The sequence below is a fragment of the Rattus rattus genome, chromosome 2, assembly GCF_011064425.1.
Source record: "Rattus rattus isolate New Zealand chromosome 2, Rrattus_CSIRO_v1, whole genome shotgun sequence".
Lineage (NCBI taxonomy): Eukaryota > Metazoa > Chordata > Mammalia > Rodentia > Muridae > Rattus > Rattus rattus.
The window spans coordinates 23,645,585-23,668,751 of record NC_046155.1 but is presented as its reverse complement, the minus strand read 5'-3'; the positions used below and the strand labels follow the sequence as shown (position 1 = coordinate 23,668,751).

Sequence of the window (23,167 nt, the reverse complement as noted above, 5' to 3'; positions counted from 1 at the left end):
TGACTTCTCAGGACAAGTACAGTATATATAGGGAACCTGGGACCTACTTCTGGGCCTGACCAGAACCTACTAGGTGACCTTGCTCTTGGCTAATAAACCTCTCTGGCTTCCATCTGGAACATGAATGGTTTGAACCAAATGATCTGTAAAATCCTTTTCCTGTGCTAATTTGATGGCTGCAAGGGGAAAGGTATCTAAATAGGCAGATTAAATGAGACCAAAAGGTAGGTGAGGCAGTTAAGTGTCCATTATTAGCAGGAAGCTCCTCTCCATGTGTGTGAAGTGGGCTCTTTACAGTAGCGGTAGCAAGCTCAGACCACAGTTGTAATTCTTGTAGCTCATTCCTCTCATGAGGCCGCCAGCATCTCTAAAATCTGTTGCACTCTTGGGAGGAAAGGGGGACTGCATATAAATCACAAGAGTGTTTTTGTTCTCTTTGTCTTTTCCCTTCTGAAAGGATGAAGGGAGGCATTTGTTTTCTCTCCTGTTTGCTGTGCGATGGCTTGTCTCTTGGTGAAATACCATCTAGTTGCTGAACATTTTTTGAGAAAGAAAACACTGTAAAAAAAATAATAAGTCCCTGTGAAGATGTGGAGTAGATAATAATAAAGAAACCGTGACAAGGAGTGTGGGGGTGGAGGAAAGGTCACGGAACAGAAGGGAAACAGATCTGAACCTCACCCTCATCTCCATCTCCTTAGGACCTTTCACCTTTGTGTGTCCAGGCTTGTTCTCTTGGGCAGCCCTTGCCTCCATCCATTATAATTCAGCTGGGTCATGTGATGGCTGAGTTGAGTCTCTTCCCTTTACCCTCCCCCAAGCCCAGGTGTTGGTCACATGATCCAGACTGGGACATTTAGAGAGCATGCTAAGTAGTAAATGGAGTTTGTGTGTGTGTGTGTGTGGGGGTGCATTGCCTCTTCCTGCTCCAGCTTCAAGTTCAAAGGACAGCTTGCTCCTGGGGGAACAGCTATCTGTAAAAGTTAAGTAGATCTTGAAAAACGGGCACTCTGAAGATGTCCTGTTGTATATGCTAGGATTTCCCTTCATTACTCAAGTTTGAGTTGGGCTCCAATAACTTGTAAGTATGAGAGTAAAACTAATGCAAGCAAATATTTCTGTACTGGCTGGTTTTGTGTGACAACTTGACACAAGCTGGAGCTATCGCAGAGAAAGGAGCCTCCCTTGAGGAAATGCCTCCATGAGATCCAGCTGTAAGGCACTTTCTCAACTAGTGATCAAGGGGGGAGGGCCCATTGTGGATAGTGCCATTGCTGGTCTGGTAGTCTTGGGTTCTAAAAGAAAGCAAGCTAAGCAAACCAGGGGAAGCAAGCCAGTAAGTAACCTCTCTCCATGGCCTCTGTATCAGCTCCTGCTTCCTGACCTGCTTGAGTTCCAGTCCTGACTTCCTTTGGTGATGAACAGCAACGTGGAAGTGCAAGCTGAATAAACCCTTTCCTCCCCAACTTGCTTCTTGGTCATGATGTTTTGTGCAGGAATAGAAACTCTGACTAAAACAATTTCCAAATAGCTAATTATGTATCAACACTATTCCAAATGGCTTTGTATACGTTAATACATCTCTCCTAAGAGTTCTCTAAATCAATCTCATCATTTGCATTCTGTAGAGAGTAAAACATATCCACAGACACCAAATTAATACATCCAAACTCTCACAGGTGGTATTTAATAACAAGCCAGGACCTGAGGCGAGACATTTAGATGTTGGTGAAATGACTCAGCAGGCAAAGGCACTTGCCACCAAATCGGATGACCTGAGTTCAATCCCCACGATATACATAATGGAAAAAGAGAACTGATTCTTGGACGTTGTCCTTGGATGTCGGCAAACATATCATGGCATGCAAGCACATCCACCATCCACACACAACAATAAATTAATAATTTATTAACACCAAAACTTATGGTCTGAGGTGTGTGTTGCTCAGCAGAACGGTAGAACAATTAGAATTTTGACTTAGACTTTAGTTCTCTGTACATTGTTTTCTTTTGTATCCATGGGGATAATGACTGCTACATTAGGCAATGAGCCCTGGGGCACTGTTTGTACATGAGGATATGATATTTTATTTCAGGAATTGGCTCACATAGAGTTCAGGAAATCCTGCTCTCTGCAAGCCACAGAACCAGAAAAGCCATTGGTATAATTTTTGTACACGGGAGCTGATGGTATAAGTCCTGAGTCCAGTTCTCCAGGCATGTGAACTTGGAATGGGGATGGAGTATAAGTTCAGAATCCTAAGTCCTGAGGACAAGAATCTCTGGGTGTCTGAGGGTAGAAGACCATGACATCTTAGCAAAAGGAGAACGGATATGGTCCTTCTGCTTTTTGTTCTGTTAGGTCTATCCTTAGACTAGAAGATGTGTACTCACAGAGGTAGGGAGCATCCTTACTCAGTCTCATTCAAATGCTAATCTCTTTCACAGACAGCCCCACAGGCATCCATAGAAATAGTGTTGTACTAACTCTCTAGGTATCTATTGGTCCAGACAAGTTAACATACAATTAACTATTGTGAACATTAAGCTTCTAAAGTTCAAATAAAATTCTTCTTTTGTTTTTAAACAAATGGGGCTATTGGTTACTGAGACAAACAGACTCTAGCTAGTTAATTTCCCCTTTAAGGCAAGGATCATGTGATTATCCTTCTGGGCCTGGAGTTGGTTGCCTGGTGTACTGAATGACGGTGCCTTTCTAGTTGACTGAATTTGCTGAAACTGCTTTAAAGTCAACTAATTACTATTTGTACCCCTTCTCGACTGAGGTATATGGTGCCAAATCAGTGGGATGCTTTTCCTTATGGCCATATTTGGGGTAGTGCTACAAGTCCTAATTCGATATGGAATTTGGGTTCTGTATCTTGGCAAGGAATGTTTTAGCACCTAGCAATAACTTGTTCCATTTGCTATCATTGCATGGTAATTCAAATAATTTGATAACAGAATTTATGTCAAAGCACATGATATAGTGTCTCTTGGATCTAGAGGTTTGATGTAACTGCTGACAAATGGCTGAGTCACACTGCCCCTTGTTCCCCATTTAGCTTCTACATCCGAATCCATTACAGTAGCTTTTCGAGTTCCAGCAACAAAGTTGGACCTCTTGGGTTTTCAGATATGCTCAACGAGGTAATCAAGATGATAGAGTTAGGCATCCTTGATTGCCTATTGTGCTTGTCAGCTTTTCAGGTGGCTGCAGTAGTTCCTCCTCTCTCTGCATGTGACAGAAAAGAGTCAGCAGTTGTTTGCCTCCCTCTGCTGCTGGGCTGGCTTTGCGATGGTCATGACAAAGTGTTGTAGAAATGAGATTCCAAACTTCCCAGTACAGACCTTATAAAACAACAGTTTCTACTTTCTGATTCTTGGACTCCAGCTGATGCTGGGAAGCTTAAAATGCATATAGCAGTCGTATGGAGGTGAGACAACAAGCTGTATCGACACCTCCTGCTGAGTTCTTACATAATAAGAAGAAAAATTACCAAGAGTCAAAGTGAGCTGTCTTGGTTAGCACAGTGGTTCTGACATCACATGGAACAGAAAACCCAGCTGAGCCCAATCACCCCACCAATTATCAGACATAATAAAGTGGCTGTTCCAGAATACAGCAAATACAGAGGCGAATGCCAGCAGCAAACCACTAAATTGAGAATAGGACCCCTGTTGAAGGAATCAGAGAAAGAACTGGAAGAGCTTGAAGGGGCTCGAGACCCCATATGAACAACAATGCCAACCAAGCAGAGCTTCCAGGGACTAAGCCACTACCCAAAGACTATACATGGACTGACCCTGGGCTCCAACCTCATAGGTAGTAATGAATATCCTAGTAAGAGCTCCAGTGGAAGGGGAAGCCCTTGGTCCTGCTAAGACTGAAACCCCAGTGAACGTGATTGTTGGGGGGAGGGCGGCAATGGGGGGAGGGTGGGGAGGGGAACATCCATAAAGAAGGGGAGGGAGAGGGATTAGGGGGATGTTTTCCCGGAAACCGGGAAAGGGAATAACACTCGAAATGTATATAAGAAATACTCAAGTTAATAAAAAAAAATATAAAAAAAATAAATAAAGTGGCTGTTCTGTGCTGTTACACAGAGTTCTTGAGTCTACAGAGATAGATAATCGAAAATCTTGATATCTCTAAGCGTATGTGGTTATTTCCGCCAATATTAGATCTATAGGAATAGTTTTGCCATTGCTAAGTGGAGATGCAGGCAGGTCAAATGTCAGAGACTCATAAACTAATATATTAGGTGGGTGAGAGAATAACTCAAAATGGGCTAAAGACTTACATAATTCTGGAAACTGAAAATCCCAGAAGAAAACACAGGAGAAAAATCCCTTGACTTTGGTCTTGACAATAACTTGGTAAATAGGACATAAAAGTATAGGCCATGGGAACAAAATTAAGTAAATGATATTTCATCAAACTAATGAGCTAATGCACAGCAAAATAAATAACCAGCAAAATGAGAAAGTGTTTATAAGTCTTATCTGACAGAGTTAATACCCGAATTAATTAGTAAACTTTTATCATTTAAAATGGGCAACAAATTTCAGCAGCCATTTTTAAAGACATATAGATGCACTATACGTACATGAAAAGGTGCTCGACCTGCCTAATCAGGAAAACAAAAATTAAAATCCAAGGCCTGAGGATTCAGTCAGTAAAGTGTTTGCATGAGTTACGTGAGTTTGATCTCTAGCATACTTGTAAAAAGTTGGGTATGGTGCCATGTGCTTATAATCTCAGTTCTGAGGAGGTAGAGACAGAAAGTCCCTGGAGCTCAGTGATAGGATTATTCCTGGAGCTCATTGATGAGTTTCAATGGGTACACCTGAAACTCATTGGTCTGTGACAGGAGGACCCATGGAGCTCATTGGTCAGTTACAGGAGGATACTTGAAGCTCATTGGTCAATGACAATAGGACACTTGGTGCTCATTGTCAATAAAGGAGCACCCCCTGGAACTCAGAGGCTAGCCAGCTAGTCTAATGGGTGAGACGGTATCTCAACAAACAAGATGGCCAGCTCTTGTGGCTGTCTTCTGGCCTCCTTATGCACATGCACACACATGCATACATACACACACAACCAAAACCATGATGAAATACCATCTATTCCTGTTAAGATGGATATTGCCAAAGAGACAAAATGACAAGTTTGGCTGTACATATGGAGAAACTAGAACTTCTACACGCCACTGGACATGTAAAGTCCAGAGGCTATTGTGAAAAACAGTGCAGAAATTATGCAAGATTTGTCAAATACAGCTGTTCTATGATGTGGTATCCCCATTTTTGTGTATATATCCAAAGAAAATGAATTGATATCTCATAGAGGGATCTATACACTGGATTTTATTGCAAAATAATCCACAATAAGCAAAAACATAGAATCAACTCAAGAATTCTTTGATGGGTGTAAATGAGAAAATGTACAGTGGAGTATTATTTAGCCCTAAACAAGGAAATTTTGAAAACATAGGTAAAATCAGAGAGCATCATGTTAAGTGAACTTGACACACAAAAATGTATGGCACTGTGTCATTTATATGTGAAATCTAAAAGGTTGAATTCCTAGAAGCAGATTGTAGAATGTTATTTACCAGAGCCTAGAAAGTAGAGTATATGGAACAATGTTGACCCAAGGTACAAAATTTCTAACCTGAAGAATGAATAAATTCTTCTGTTGTGCCGATAGGGGATGTAGTTAATACTTTAGGATTTCACATGTGACATTTGCTAAGAGAGTAGATCATGAGTATTCAACCCCCCAAAATAAAAGGAAGATATTTTTGTGAGTTTAGCTGTATTTAAGGATAGCAAAACATCAAGCAGCATACCAAAAACATAAGCAATCTTCATTTAAAAAGCAACCACAACAGAGCCCAGAATGAGTAGTAAAGATTTTCAAGTTGTCACAATGGGGGAGTTCAGACACACCTGTCATTTCCTTATGTCCCATGCCAGAGTTCCAGGTAGAGGTAACACCTGAGATCAGTGGAATAAAAGACACAGAGCATAGAGGATACACAGAGTTAGGGAGAGTGGGGCCTATGTTGGGGTGAATCTGCAGTTATAATATTATAAGGTATATAGTTGTCATTTGGAAAGTACAATCACTTCAAGTCTTCAGCTGGTTTCTATCCACAGAGATAGAGGTAGAGAAAGCTATGGTTTAAAGAAAATAGGAACTTTCTAGAATCACAGAAACCTTTGTTATTGTCTATATTTGAGTCCGTGCTTTGATTTACTTAAAGTAATACTTAAACATAAATGCTTTATTCTTTTAAATGACTTCCAAAAGTTATTAGGCTTGAGGAAAATTCTTCCAACAAACCCACGGGATGATTGCCTACTTTGTACCAGGAAGTTTGACATTGGTAGTGTAGATGCAAAAGACAGGCTCATTTGTCTGATAGTTGAGGCTGGGAAAGTAATCAATATTGGCATATTGGTACAAAAGAGTCTCAGCTAAAATTAACAGAAAACTTAGCTAGTAGTCCCTGAGTAAGAAATCCATTTGTTCACCTGGCTTGAACTCTGAGGGAAAGGAGTCCAAGACCAGTATGATGCTAAACAATGTCTTAAAGGATCTCAATGAGCTAATTTTCATCTTTATAGTCTCTGGGTGGTTCCTATGCTGCAAGCACAAAGCTAGTCTAGAAGGGACAAAGTCAAGAGCTGAAAGGATGTCCTCTCTAGCATCTTCATCCCACACCTTGTGAGCAGACTCTGGAAGGGTTCTAGTTGGAGAAAAGCAAGAGAGAAGGCTGGACTAATAGATGGACCGGCCTGCAAGCTGCTGTGTGTTAGGGGTGGCAGCAGTGTAACTCAGACTGGGAAGGGCTTCCATGTAGAAGTGACACCTGAGCTTCGAGATCAGTGGGAGAAAAGGACAGTCTTCAGCAGAGGACATAGGGCATCCTGAGGCACAGTGAGCATGATCTATCCTGGAGCAAGTCTGCAGTCATGACAGCTGAGGGAACAGGGCCTCGGGAATTTGAGGTTGGTCATGTTAGTGATGGGAAAGGTTTTCAAGCACTGGGGAAAGCAAAGATATTTGTGTTTAAGAAAGCACAAAACTAGTCGACAACAGAGACCATCATCGGGAGGCTCTTGAATATACCAAGGCAAGACAAGAGTAATGGCAGCATGAGAAAGAGAAGGATGCAGGTTCTTGATGAGAAAGAACTGACATTTGCTTGATTACTGGTTAATTATGGGGGTGAGGTTTTCAGGTTGGTTCCTTGCCTTCCAGCTTAGGTAGCCAGAGGAGGATAAGGTCGTTTGCTGTGGCAGCACCTCAGTCAGGTGACTAAGACTGGAGAGCAGACAGACCCATCCTCAGCTGCTAATATCAGGATCAAAGCTGCTTCCTTCTCCCAGCTTTGTATCCTTCATCCATTCTCCACCTTACAGCTGCATACTCTCTGTAAGAGCAATGAGATAACGTCATTGTAGGTTGCTTTAGATGCTGCAATAAATCTTACCAAATAGGGCTCAGTGGGATATGGTAACTTTCCCAAAATCAGGAAGGGACCTAGAAATTAGTAGAACTTGGTTTTTATTTTGTCTGGTACAGTTGAAGGTAGGGTGTTTCATCAATCATTACACTGTGTTTCACACTTTAAGCATATATAACACCCCCCACACACACACACACACATGTTTTGTCTGCACTCTGTCCATCCTAAAGGTCATCCAAGGTTATTTGGGTGGGGTTGACCTTAACTGTGTGGAGGAAGAAATTGAAGCACAGAAGTTGGGAATCTGATTGCCTGTTAATTAGTCCACCTATCTATTTTATAAATATTTATGGAGTAAATATGAATGGGAGGTGGTGAGATACAGAGGGTTTAAGTGATGGTCTGAAGGTTCCAGAATGACTTAAGGGCAAAACAGAAAGGAAAAATTTTGGCTCATAGCATCATCGTGTTCCTGATAGGAGAGGAGAACGCTTACAAAGCTGCTAGGGATGTTGAGTGCATACTGACCTTGGATCAGGATTAACTGCAGATTCAAATTGTCCTGCCATTCATCTTCGCTCTCCATCATGTACTTATTATCATCTTAGGAGGTAGTCCCTAAAAAGCTCCCTGTATTTGGAAGCCGCTGATCAGCTAATGAATTTCATCTGACTTAATCAGGAGGTAAATGCAGGAAGAAATGACAAGAGCATTCACTCATTTCAACATAAGATTTTCAGGGGAAGATGGCATCTCATGCAATCCAGGCTGGTCTCCAACTTGCCATCCTACCAAGAATGGCCTTGGCCTCCTGATCCTCCTGCCTCTACTTCCCAAATGCCAGGATTACAGACTTGTAACTACTGCATCTAGAGCCACATGCAGTTTAAAGGGAAAGGATGGTTTAGAATGGGAGGTAGCACATAAACTTTCTCCCCTCACCCATAATATGGATACCCCTTGGCTGTCAGTGGCTAGACCTGTCTTAATAATAGGTACTTCTATTGTTGCCAGGGAAGAGATTCATTTGAAATTATTTGTTTCTTTGAATCACTCATATTTAGATAATATCATGCGATGTGGTAAGTATGTTGTATCCATGCTTTAGCTCCAAGGACATGGGGAAAGAAAATAGCACCCCCCAGCCTCAGATAAAATAGGAGACAAGCAATTAAACAATAAGGATTTTGCAAGCTAAGGGAAGTCTGTGGCTGTAGTGCATCATCTTGTCACCCATCTACATTTGGTCTTGTGTTCTTGCTCCTGTAGATACTTTAACTAATGCCATAGCTCTAATGAGAAGTATCAGACTTGCTCACCTCACAAAACACCTTCGGTTATCTTCTGTGCCTGTTAAAGGTCAATGAGGGTATGTATGGCAAATTGTGGGTGGTAGTGGATGAAAGCCAGCTGTCCAGTTTCCAGACTTCCAGACAGGAGAGCATTGTCTTCACGAATCTACCAGCATCTGGTCTTCAGTTTTATTTTTACAGAAAGGCCATTTATATCTGTGCTTCAGCATTTATCTGACTCACGGAGACTGACTTGTGCACAATAGTCTCTCTCTCTCTCTCTCTCTCTCTCTCACACACACACACACACACACACACACACACACACACGTCCAGAATTATAATTAGTTAAATTTCTAATGAGAAATAAAAAATTGAAGCACATCAGATAGTTGTGTCAGCCTAATGAAGCATTCTCCCTCTGTGGAAACCATATGGAGAGCCAGCTTATGATCTGAATATCTAGACTCTGAACAAGGTGAATTGTATGATTGCAATGAGTAATGGCCACAGGCTCTGGAAAGGGACTCTTGCAGTTGTAGGTAACAGAGTCACAAGGTCATCATAGTCAAAGAGTAAGTTTGTCAAAAGACCCCATGGTATAATTGGAAAATAAGTCGGGGAGCCTGAAGTTAAGATTCTAGTCCTGCAGCCTTTTCTTCCTGTAGCCTCTTCCCTGAAGTGGAGACATTACATTCTGTAGCTCCTGTCTCAGAAGAGTGACTGGACCTTTCCTTTCAGTTTCCACTAAGGGAAATCTCAAAAGAGATCCCTGATAATGTGGGCCTGAGTCTGACTTTGGGTCTATCAGCTCTAGACAGGGAAGACAGAGGAAAAGCTGATCTACAAGGCACAGGGTTGCTCTCAGTGGTTCCCAATCATGGCTTAACTCACTGTAGGCTGCCATTGAGTCTGATTGTGTATTGGAGGTCTTCTGGCTGTACTCTAGACCTGACAGATCTACCGATCACCTCAGACTCACAGGATTCCTGGACACAGCCAGAGCCTATGACTACTCACTCTTTCACACTTTGGTAAATGATTATAAGGGTTCTTTATTAATAATCTAATGTAGATAAAATGGTACTGCATTCTATTTTTTACTTTACATTCCACTAATTACTGACTTTATAATTGAAATTATTGTTCAACAGTAACGGCCCTTCCTGGTTTCTTTTGCAAATTGCCTGTGTGTAGCTTCAGTTGATTTTCCTATTGGGATTTTTAAAAACTCTGTCTTGGTAAAATATAAGCAAATACCTTCTTTTAACTTTCCTCATAACTTTATGTGTGTGAGTTGGGACTAGCTGGTTGTTGCAACATTGTTTTGTTCACTATTTTGTCATCGAGTCCTTTCCATCAGAGCTGCATGGCCACACTTAAGCAGCTGGATGTCTGAGCTCTGTAGTCTATCCTGCTGCTCTATTTGTAGACCCCTTCAGCAACAGCACTGTCTTAATTACTGTGACGTTATACTACTCCTTTATGCCTTGTGGAGTGAGTTTAACCAGTTTCTTCTTTTCCAAATCGTCATCATTCCACTTGCATTTTATGCAATTCTATGTCTATTGATAGAGCGTTTGTTGTAAGACGTAATGTCACCTACTGTTAATGTTAACTATATGGTCTGAAGTGTTTAACTCTTGAGTTGGATTCCTTAGTAGATCAAATTAAGATGGCCTAAGTTTCATCTTAAAATTTTTTTCATCCCCTGTAGTTAATTCTGCGTGTACTAGTCTTAGAAGTAAACACAAGTTAAAACAACTTGACAGAGGAATTCCCCAAGTGGCTCGTTTTCCAAAATACTGAGAAGAAAATCCTAAGTTCCCCTAGGTCTTCTAACTCAGCAAGGCTTTAACAGTGCCCAATCACATTCTGCTTTAAAAAGTAAATACAGATGAGATAGGATTTGCCTAATAAGAAGTCCTTGTATTCTGATTCATGACATTTAATCAGTTAGGTGGAAAAACAACCATCATCAACAAGTTGTCTCAATCATAAGTAAAAAAATCATTCTATAACCGACAAAAAATGTATAAGTTCTCCTTTGCAGATGGATCATGTCGCTTTAGTTATATCTATTCTACTAGGAAACTTGGAGAATATGGTACAATTGTGAGCGTTTTCCACCTCCACATTGCCAGTCTTTGTTTGCTGGTACGTGGCTAAATTCTTTTGTATAACAATCTTGTATCTGATAACTTTGGAACTTGCTTGTTATATTTTGTGGATTCTCTTGGATTTTTAAAATTTTTTTCCTCTTTGGAGATCAACATTTTGCATTCCTATTCAAAGTACTATAGTACACTTATTTTTGTTTCATTTTCTAGGCTCTGCTTTTTTTTCCTACGCTCTATTTAAAGAAATAGGCTGATAGAGGGTTCAGTCAGTGATGGGGAGTATTTCTGGAGGAAAGGATATTCATGAGCTTAATTTTGATTCTAACTGTTGTCATATTAGTATTACCTATTTCTGCTTATTTTGATTATGCTGGGTCTTCCTGGACATCACAGGTCATCCGATCCAGGCAATACTGCTGAGGGGATGGGATGTTTGGGAAGTTTGCTCATTATCTTAGTTCAAGAGTGCCATCTTCTGTTAGATCACTGAAGCAACGTTTAATTGACACTTGGGGTGGGGTATGAGTGGAGTCCTGTTGCTACTGTGGGGCTGCATTACAGCTCCAGGATCCTTAATTTCTTAGTTGCCTCTTGGTTCCCAAAATAATGCCTTCTCAGAACTGTCATTCCATTCCTTCCTGCTTGAAAACAGTAGTTCAAATTCTCCTGTTGCAGTACCTCTCCCCATCAGGGTAGGCCGCTGTTTCTGGAGGTGATGCCATGGTGTTCTATCTACCCACAGGCCCTTGCTACCTTCTCTTTTCCTATAATCCCTGCCAGAATCTGGTCCGGTGTGGACTTTGATTTAGCTCTATAGGCAGGATTTTTAAAACCTATCCACATACAATTTGAAGCTTGTAGAGTCAAAGTCAAGATTATAGCAAAGGTAAGGGTCCCCTCTGGTAATAAAAACCAATTCTAGAATCAGAAAATACCTCATTCTATAAAAAGAAAATGGAGTGTTCCTCTGAGCTGAGCAGACAAGACTGTTTTGATAGAGAGAACTGAAGAAAGCAAGAGGAAAGACTTAAGTTGCTTTTGTTCTCCGTAAAGGTTAAAATAGTCTGGGTCCCCATATCCTTGAAATAACATATGAAATAATTTAGTTGGGACTGGCTGGCATAGAATTTGATACAAACAGTTTCATTTTTATTTGGTCTGTTGGGTCTGGAGCAGAAGTGGCTATGGACTTATTTAAAATAGTATTTCCCATGCTCTGTTACATTCTCCTTAGGGTCAAGTGTGCAAGTTAATTTTCTTTGTTGTCAACTTACCCTTGTTTGTGTTTTTTGGAGGATATGGGTAGATTTGGGACTAAGAAGTCAATGGTGGGAAGGGTGTTTTATAGTATTCTTCTGTGGCTGTGTTTATCTTTGGAATCCTGCCTTTTTCTGCTTTACATAGCTTACAAATTGTAGGTGTGTTGATGTAAAATTCTTATGCACATTCTTGGTGAGTTCTATTAATCACTGGTAATGGTCTCTATAGCTAGTGATTTTTAAATTTTTATCCTTTCCATATCTTAGTATCAGAAGAATATATCTTTTGGCTAATACTTGATTCTGTGTTTGTATACTTTTGCTTTTAATCCTTTTTTGAAAATAATTTTATGTGAAGTATTAGGCACATAAATGGACCTTTAAGAAATTGTGTGATATTCAATTTAAGGCCAAAAATATTAAATCCTTCATTTTTTGAGAGTGCTAAATTTTTCCTACTTCTTTAATTCTTCTCTCTCTCTCTCTGTCTCTCTCTCTGTCTCTCTCTCTCTGTCTCTCTCTCTCTCTCTCTCTCTCTCTCTCGTTGGTCCTTCAAATTTTATTTACTGACTTGAAGGTTAAAAAGTTGGACATCTGATTGACTTTATAATTTTTATTCATTCTTTGATAATTTTATGCATGTATGCAAATGATCTTAATCACTTTCAGTCTCTTCACTCCCCTGGCTCCCATGCCACATTGCGCCTTCCACCATTTTCTTCTGCTCTTACTCTTCCTTCTTCCTAATTTCTCTATTTTTTTTCTAGCAATCCACTGACCAGGGGTCCAGTTAGTACTGCCTACATACTCATTAGTATAGGGCCATCCACCCGAGCATGGCCAAAGCCCCAAAGAAGAAAAATAACCTCCCAGCCTTAACAGCTACCACTTGCCAGTAGCTCTTCTCCCCTTCATGCTGGAATGTTGCCTGATATGCAGGGCCTCTGCCAATAACCACCGCTACTTTGAGTTCATAAAAGCAATGACTATGCCATGCGTGGAAGACATCATTACACAGGGTCCTTCAAGATCTTCAATTTTTTTCCACCCTGTTTTTTGTGAAACTAAGCTTGGAGGCACGTGGTTGGGTATTGATAAGTAACCAGTTTAGGTCTGAATACTCAATGGTCATTTATTCTCTGCACTTTGACCGATTATGAGGTTCTGCATTGATTGTATCTCACTGCAAAAGAAGCTTCTCTGATCAAGGTTGAGAGCTGTGCTTATTTAATGGGTGTACACATATTTACAAGATAATTTGACAGCATGCCCAATTATCAAAACAGATTAACTTCCCTCCTGGGTCCTTTGACCTCCCCAACTATGGAGTTACATCAAGTTTACAGTACTAGGCCTGGATTCCCTTCTGTGGTGCAATACTCAAATCCAATTGTAAAGCCATTGGATATTTCCATATTCACTCTTGCTATGGGAGAGAAGTTGGTATTATAGGAGGCAGAGTCCACTATTAGTAAGTCCATTGATGGCTTTTCTCTCCCACTGATAGCATCTTCTAGCACCATAAAAGCTATCTAGCAGGGATAAAGTATCCAGGTTAGTCCTTGTTTGATTTCCTTTGTGTTCTTCAACCACTATGTATTGTGTCTTTAGCAAGTTATCTTATCATCTAGTTATAGTGGACAACCAAGAGAAATGGCAGTAGTTTGAGTTGTTTGGGGAGTTGGAGTCTGGGACCTCCCTGACCAATCACTTCAGAGGGAGATTTCCCAAACACTGAAATTTTTATTTAATATGCTATTCTGGAGAAAGCATTTTTCCCCCTTACAGGCTGTTTATGTTCAGACTTCTTTTTAAACTGTATTTTTAATTAGTTTACAAAGCAGTAGGTTTTCATAAGACTTCTTTCTACAGTCCTAGTTTCAGTTAACCCACCCCAACCCATCATCATCATCATCATCGTCCTCGTCGTTGTCGTCATCATCATCATCATCATCATCAATTTCCATCTTTGCTTAAACCTTTAACTCTAGCATGCCCCTGCCCATATACCTTGACTTTCATGTTACCTATGTTCTATTAACTCTCCCCCTTTAAGAATTCTCTCCTCTCGTGTGAATTTCTACTTTTGTTCTTTTACTCATCAGAACTCAAACACAAGTGTGTATCCAAGATGTTCCAGAGGGATTGTTAAACTACAGAAGGCTGGACCCTGCCCATAGAGGTTCTAATTCAGTGGCCTTGGGGTAGGACTTAACTGCAATCATATCCATGGCTTTTACATCAGCAGATTCAATCAATCATGGACTGAAAATGATAGAAAGAAAAGCAATTCTTTGCTGAACATGTACAGATGTAAAAAAATCATTATTCCTGAAATGAGGAAGTGTCTAAGCTACTTAAGATTTACATTATGTTAAGTAGCATAATCAATCTAGAGGTAACTTACAATATGTAGAAGGACGTACTTGTGCTATACATAGATACAAATGTACAGAACATGCTTGAGCATCTATAGACTTTGCTATCCACTCTGTCTCCAAAAGACGGTAAAGACTGAATTCTCAGAACTCTCAAGGTGCCAGGTGATGCTGCTGCTCAAGAAGCAACGCTGAGAGAATTGGCAGCAGCTGGTGGTTACCGCCAGGCTAAATCTACCACTGTACCCATTAGCCTGCCTGAACCTGATTTTGTTGTGTTGAGATTCTTGGTGAATGGTCTTGCTTTCCAAAAGAACAACAAAAACAAACGAACTAACAAACAAGAACAACAGCAACAACAAAAAACCAACAAAACCCCCCAAAAAACCTAGGTACTTTCTTTGACTATCCATTTTCATAATGTTGCTGAGAACACAAGTACAGCTTCATTTTTATAGAAGAACAACTTCTTTACCCAGAGCTCTAAACATAGGAACTAAGGTTTTTTGAGGTTCGTAACTGGGGTTTTCCTAGTCTCTTTACCAGGAAGTACAGTGAGACTTGGACCACTTCACTTACTCATTACCTATAGTTAAAACTCTGCCCTGTAGGTTTAGGATATCAGCTTTCTTGGTTCCCATACTGTGTGTCTTCATCTCCATCACTCTAGGGACTTGAGCTGGGCTAGGCTTCTCTACCTGGTGGAAGACAAATGATTCATCTAACATTTCTGTGTGCTTAGGAAGGGGAGGCTGGGGACAGTCTGGGATCTTACAAAGCTGGGTGTCTACCACAATCTCTTTAGTCATTATCTAGCAGAGAATGTGGGGCATGAAGTCAAAGGATTTTTGAGGGAGAAAGTGGGTGATAGAATTTGGAGGCCACAGAGCACCTAAGGTGCAGACATGGGACTTGGGTAGCTATCAGTACAGGAGCACATTGCCTTGTGAAGAATTAGAAGTAATTGAAGGAATGCTTGCTGAAGACAGGTAAAACTGTGGAGAGCCTGGGCGACTGGACTTAAAATTTTTATCAGTGTCATATTTGTTTCATGTCAGTATCTTTCTTTTGGGAGACATTCTTTTTTTCTGATATTTGGCTTCTCTTTTCCAGGTGTTATTCGACAACATATTCTGAAGATTATGTTCCACAGTATGAATATCCACCACCTGTAAGTACAAGAATCACATTCTAATCCTACTCATGTATGTGACTCATCATTCCTGTGTCACATGGGGAGAAGGGATTGCTGAGGTTTATGATGTCTTATATTTATTAAGAGATAATGTCTGCTTGTGAGAATCAATAGGGTATATAATACCTATGGTTGATTTTGGAAATTAATGGACATTTTAGGGGAGAAAGTATTACAGTATCTAAGACATATTTATCACTTTGTTCCTTGTTTGTTTATTGCCTCTACCTTGAATGTGACTTACTGGGAATGAAAACCACCTTCCTATTTACTTTTATCTTATGAACATATACAAGTATGGAATTTAATTTAGCTCCGCGAAATTGAGCATTGATTTTTTTTTGAGGTCCATCTTATTATAGCTTTGAATATATTTATATTTTTAACAATTAGCAACAAGACTGGAGGGAAAGCCTCTGTAGTCTGTGAAAAGTGTTGGCTTGACCTCAAGAATGAAGAGTTGACATTTTCTACCCTACATTTATGTGAAGCAGTGTTTTCAGCATTGATAAATCTTAAAATCAAATTGTTGATCACATGTGAACTATGTTGAAGGTGATCTACACCTGTAGTATCATGTATCCATCTATTTAACTCTTTTAGTAAAAATAAACTCATCTCATTAGATGCAAAAAAAGAATGAAGAGTTTTGGGAAGAAAGGAAAGAGAGAGAGAGAGAAGAGGAGAGGAGAGGAGAGGAGAGGAGAGAGAAAGAGGAGAGGGGAGGGAAGAAACTATATAACAGAAACAAAATAAAAGGGCATAGCTTGAGATAGAGAAAAGCATTTTGGCTAAGGCTGGAGTCTAACTGCAGCTTCTGGTTGGTTCCAACTGCTGAGAGACTCAAGAAGAAGATGGAGTTGTTGAGTTCCTTCATTTGCTTAATAAAACAAAATGAAAGGTCCCAAGGGCTGTATGAAAGAGACAAGACTAGAAAAGTAATTATAAATGAAATGCATACGTTTAATATAACTAAAACCTCAATGGATTTTCCCTTCTATCAGAATTTAAGATAATAAGAATTATTTGAAAGAACAAATAGAATAAACAAGTAGGAATGTTTGTGAAAAGTTGTCAAACTGATTTAGCTTTTATCAATTTAGATAAGAAAAGACTTTATGATACCATAAATGTTACATTCTTGATATTTTATTGAAAATAATTCTTAATATGTAAAAACAGGAAATATGATAGGCAATTTATATGGTAGGAAATGCAATTCATCAAAAAGTAGAAAATATGAGTTAAATTGAGATTTTTTTGCTAATGAAATTGGTAGTAGTTTTACAAATAATGAGTCGGGATAAAGGTGGAATGAGATGGTGAGTTTCATTTCTTGTTAGGCAGAATGTGCATGTTTTCATCCTTCCTGGAAAGAAATTTGCCAGTCTGTATTAGGTTACCTTTAACCCAATAGGTCTCCTTTAAGGAAATTTCTTCAAGTAAAAATAATTCAAAATCAGGGTAAAAGTATAGCTAAACATGTTAATCAGTGTATTATTTATAATAGCAAAACCTGGAGAGTGCATCAATATACAGTATTGGAGATGTTATTACTTTATAATCACAGGTGACATTGTGAAGCCTTTCCATTGTTCATGAATAGTTTTTAGTAAGTCTTCAATGAAGGTTAAAAATTAACATAAATAGGGAGGCAAAGTTTAAAACAGAGACAGAAGGAACACCCATTCAGAGCCTGCCCCACATGTGGCCCATACATATTCAGTCACCCAATTAGACAAGATGGATGAAGCAAAGAAGTGCAGGCTGACAGGAACCGGATGTAGATCTCTCCTGAGAGACACAGCCAGAATACAGCAAATACAGAGGCAAACGCCAGCAGCAAACCACTGAACTGAGAACGGGACCCCCATTGAAGGAATCAGAGAAAGGACTGGAAGAGCTTGAAGGGGCTCGAGACCCTATATGAACAACAATGCCAACAAACCAGAGCTTCCAGGGACTAAGCCACTACCCAAAGACTATACATGGACTGACCCTGGGCTCCAACCTCATAGGTAGCAATGAATATCCTAGTAAGAGCACCAGTGGAAGGGGAAGCCCTGGGTCCTGCTAAGACTGAACCCCCAGTGAATGTGATTGTTGGGGGGAGGGCGGTATTGGGGGAAGGATGGGGAGGGGAACACCCATATAGAAGGGGAGGTGGAGGGGCTAGGGGGATGTTGGCCTGGAAACCCGGAAAGGGAATAACACTCGAAATGTAAATAAGAAATACTCAAGTTAATAAAGATTAAAAAAAAGTGCACTTGGAAAAAATTAACATAAATATGTGTATTTCATCAAACTATATGAAAATATACATACAATTTAACAACATGCAGAAGTTCTCAGAATGTTGGCAAAATCATCCATTAAATGTGAAATTGTGGTGATTTTCTTTATCTTTGTATTTTTTAGAATTTTCCAATGCTACAGGACTTAGGATTTATAGTAAAAAATTACAGATGACTGAGTAGGCAGAGACACCAGCCACCAAGTCTGACAACCTAAGTTCATCCCTAAAATCCACCTGGTGAATGGAAGGAACTGACACACAAAAATTGTCCTCTAATTTCCATATGTACATGAGTTCCCCCTCCAGAATAAACACAAGAAATTGTTTTAAAGCATAAGAAAATGGACACGTTATTTCAAAATGAATTTCAGACCTGGTCCCTAATTTTCACAAGATCTGGTTCTATCTTTAAACAAAAGGAAGTTGTGAGTTCTAATTCCATTTCTGTTGCTGTGATTAAAGTATAAACTAAAAGCCCAGGTTGCAGCCCATCACTGTGGGGAAGTTACGACGGCAGGACCTTGAAGGAACTAATCATATTACACTGTCTTCATTATGTTTCTATTACTGTGATAAGGCACCATGCAAAGGTAGAGTTTATTGGTGCTGCATTTCAGAGGCTTAGAGTCTGAACATCATGGTGGGCAGTGTGGCAGCAGACAGGCAGGCTTGGTACTACAGAAGGAGCTGAGAACTTACATCATCTTGATCCACAAATATATTTGTGTATTAGAAAAGGGGAGTTGGGGAAGAGGGAGAGGAGAGAGAAGAGAGAGGAAGAGGAGGAAGGGAGATGAGAGGGAGAGAGAGGAAGAGAGAGGGAGAGAAGATGGGGGTGGGCATCAGAGGGGGACCCCTGGGGGGACAGGGATTGGCAAGCATCTGAAAGCTCAAAAACTGTTCCCAGTGACAACCTCCTCCAACAAGGCCACAAATCCTAATCCTTCCAAAACAGTTACACTGACTAGGAACCAAGTATTTTCATTTATGAGTCTATATGGGAGCCATTCCCATTCAAACCACCACACACATATACAGTAAAGGCAGACAGGAACTAGTGCTGCTGTGCTATCTATTTACTGCTTTTGCTCAACTAGCTTCCCTTACCCTTACAAAGCTCAGGGCCCAGACTATAAAAGGGCAATGCCCATGTTAAAGGTGGATCTCCAGTCTCAATTAATAATCAAGGCAATCCCCCTACAATCATGCCCGCATAACCAACCTGATCTACACTTCAGTAAGACTGTTTTCCTGGATACGTGAGGAACACAAAGTGGTCTTGAAGGCTTTAAAGAAAACAACAGCACAACATTGGATGGGTAGGGAAGTGAGGGTGGATCTGGGAAGAGTTGGGGATGTGAATGTGTTCAACATATGTGTACAAAACTCTCAATATGGAAAAACAGAAACCAAAAACAAACAACATCAAAACCCCTGATTTCCCAGGCAAATAGAAATGCAAATAGAACATAGACCTAATTCTAAACCCCCAAAATACGAACGTGACGAATGGGAGTTGTGTTCTTGGAGCACATAAGTCTTCGCCATCCGTGTTCCTCACATTCCCAGCATTTTTTTTTTTTTTTGTTAATTTGGATTCTGTCTCTGTGCCCTCTGTTAGTTTGGCTAAGGGTTTATCTATCTTGTTGATTTTCTCAAAGAACCAGATCCTAGTTTTGTTGATTCTTTGTGTAGTTCTTTTTGTTTCTACTTGGTTGATTTCTTCCCTGAATTTGATTATTTCCTGAAGCCTATCCGTCTTGGGTGTATTTGCTTCTTTTTTTCTGGAGATTTCAGTTGTGCTGTTAAGCTGCCAGTGTATGCTCTCTTCAGTTTCTTTTTGGAAGCACTCAGAGCCATGAGTTTTCCTCTTAGCACTACTTTCATAAGTTTTGGTATGTTGTGCCTTCATTTTTATTAAATTCTAAACCGTCTTTAATTTCTTGCTTGACCAAGTTAACAAGTAGAGAGAGTATTGTTTAGCTTCCACATGCATGTGGGCTTTCTGTTACTTTTGTTGTTATTAAAGATCAGCTTTAATCTGTGGTGATCTGATATCATGCATGGGATTATTTCAATCTTCTTGTATCTGTTGAGGCCTGTTTTGTGAGCAATTATATGGTCATTTTTGGAGAAGGTACCATGAGGTGCTGAGAAGAAGATATATTCTTTTGTTTTAGGATGCAATGTTCTATAGATATCTGTTAAATCCATTTGGTATATAACTTCTGTTAGTTTCACTGCGTCTCTGTTTCGTTTATGTTTCCATGATCTATTTATTCATTGATGAGAGTCGGGTGTTGAGGTCTCCCACTATTATTGTGTGAGATGCAATGTGTGTTTTGGGTTTTAGTAAAGTTTGTTTTATGAATGTGGGTCCCTTTGCATTTGGAACATAGATATTCAGAATTAAAAGTTTATCTTGATAGATTTTTCCTTTGAGGAGTATAATGTGTCCTTCCTCATCTTTTTTGACAACTTTGGTTGAAAGTCAATTTTATTCTATATTAAAATGGCTACTCCAGCTTGTTTCTTGGGACCATTTGCTTAGAAAGTGGTTCTTCAGCCTTTGACTCTGAGGTAGTATCTGTCTTTGTCTCTGAGGTGTGTTTCCTATATGCAGCAAAATGCTAAGTCCTCTTTACCTACCCAGCCTGTTAGTCTGTCTTTTTATTAGGGAATTGAGTCCATTGATGTTAAGATACATTAAGAAAAAGTGATTTTTGCTTCCTGTTTTTTTTAGAGGTAGAATTGTGTTTGTGTGGCTATCTTCTTTTGGGTTTGTTGAAAGAAGGTTACTTTCTTGCTTTTTCCTTCCTTGTGTTGGAGTTTTCCATGTATTATACTTTGTAGGGCTGGATTTGTGGGAAAATATTTTGTAAACTTGGTTTTGTCACGGAATTTTTGGTTTTTCCGTCTATATTAATTGAGTGTTTTGCTGGGTATAGTAGCCTGGGCTGGAATTTGTGTTATCTTAGGGTCTGTATGACATCTGCCCAGGATCTTCTGGCTTTTAGAGTCTCTGTTGAGAAGTCTGGCATAATTCTGATAGGTCTGCCTTTATATGTTACTTGCCATTTTTCCCCTACTACTTTTTTTTTTTTTTCGGAGCTGGGGACCGAACCCAGGGCCTTGCGGGTGCTTGGCAAGCGCTCTACCGCTGAGCCAAATCCCCAACCCTCCCCTACTACTTTTAATACTTTTTCTTTGGTTTGTGCATTTGCTGTTTTGATTATTATGTGATGAGAGGAATTTCTTTTCTGGTCCAGTCTATTTGGAGTTCTGTAGACTTCTTGTATGTTCATGGGCATCTTTCTTTAGGTTCATGAAGTTTTCTTCTTGTTTTTTCATGGTTATATGTAGAGCCATTTTAATAAGAGAATGAGACAAGTGAGAGGGATGAGAAAGAGAAGAAAAAGAGGGAAGTTTTCTTCTATAATTTTGTTGAAGATATTTATTGGCCCTTTAAGTTGGGATTCTTCACTCTCTTCTGTAAATTTCTGTCTGTAAGCAGGTGAGGGTAGGTAAAAGACAAGGCTAGAGCCTATGATTGGACCATAGAAAAGGAGGGTGGACTGAGGGTTTTTGAGAAGGAGGAGAGAAGGAAGGAAGATGGAATAAGAAAAGGATGACCCAGGTCTGTATGGCTTTAAATAGCCATAGGTAGCTATGAATATCATATAAGGGATGATTATTACAGGACAATTTGCCAATCTAAGTTGGCAGCTTTTCAATTGGCTCTGAGTTCTTTGCCTGGGCATTTTGTGGGTTGAGAATTTACTGATATAAATCTGGCTCATAAATTACAAGCTTCTAAAGTTTTGATTTTACCAGGTTACAGAGATTTGTGACAGCTAACTGGGAAATGGGCAGTAGCTGCATGAGGCTACCAATGGAGACCATGAGACCACTGGGGCCAGAGAGTAGATGGCACTAGCATGGGATGGTACATTCTTTTTCTTATTGTTTAACACAACACTCTTCTATACCTATTTATCCTTAGGTTTGATCTTCTCATTGTGTCCTGGATTCCCTGGATGTTTTGGGTTAGGAACTTTTGGTGTTTTACAATATCTTTGATAGTTGTGTCTATGTTTTCTGTGGTATCTTCTGCCCCTGAGATTCTCTCTTCTATTTCTTGTATTCTGTTGGTGATGCTTGCATCTATGACTCCTGATCTCTTCCTTAGGTTTTCTATCTCCAACGTTGTCTCCCTTTGTGATTTCTTTATTCTTTCTATTTCTGATTTTAGATCCTGGATGCTTTTGTTCAATTTCTTAACCTGTTTGGTTGTGTTTTCCTGTAATTCTTGAAGGGATTTTTGTGTTTCCTCTTTAAGGGCTTCTAACTGTTTACTCACGTTCTCCTGCATTTCCTTAAGAGAGTTATTTATGTCCTTCTCAAAGTCCTCTATCATCTTCATGAGATGTGATTTTAAATCCAAGTCTTGCTTTTTCAGTGTGTCAGCATATCTAGGACTTGCTGTGGTGGGAGAACTGGGTTCTGATGGTGCCAAGTGGCCTTGGTTTCTGTTGCTTAGGTTCTTGTGCTTGCCTTTTGCCATCCATTTATCTCTGGTGTTAGTTGGTCTTGCTGTCTCTGACTGGAGCCTCTCCCTCCTTGAGCCTGTGAGCCTGTGATCTTAGGTTGTCAGCACTCCTGGGAGATCACTTCTCTCTGAGAAGGATTTGGTTGTGGAGAGCTGTTTCACAGGGTTAACTCTGGAGCACTGATGGAAATCTGAAGGATCCTGTCCCCTTGTGCTCTGTGGTTCCTGTGCCCTGTGGTCTCCTTGCAGGTCCCTCTTTGGCCAGTTATTGGAGCAAAAGTGTTGGTCTCACCTGTTAACTTAGGAGTGACAGCAGTCCTGGGAGACCAGCTCTCTCCAGGTGGGATTTGGGTAGGGATAGCTGTGCCACAGGGTTAACTCTGGTGTGCAGATGGAAACCTGAAGGATCTGTGAGAGCACTTTTAAGCCCAGAATCCACAAACATCTGTGACAAGTTATGATTGCATTCTCCTACCAATCAGGATTTATGGATAGGGGACTTTCTTAGGAACATGTCTTTATGATATCCTATTCCCATTGGTTAGGTCATTGAACATTGGTGGGGCATTAATATCAGAACTTGCCAACCAGGAT

The 23,167-nt window shown here is 40.0% G+C and overlaps 1 protein-coding gene across 1 annotated transcript in view; it reads left to right on the top strand.

Annotated features, from left to right (window-relative positions):
- C2H9orf135 (chromosome 2 C9orf135 homolog) overlaps positions 1-23,167 on the top strand; it is a 109,174-nt gene that overhangs the window by 74,853 nt on the left and 11,154 nt on the right. The window contains exon 5 of the mRNA XM_032895453.1: positions 15,647-15,704. Within this exon, the coding sequence (XP_032751344.1) occupies positions 15,647-15,704 (58 nt within the window). The remainder of the gene's footprint in view (positions 1-15,646; positions 15,705-23,167) is intronic.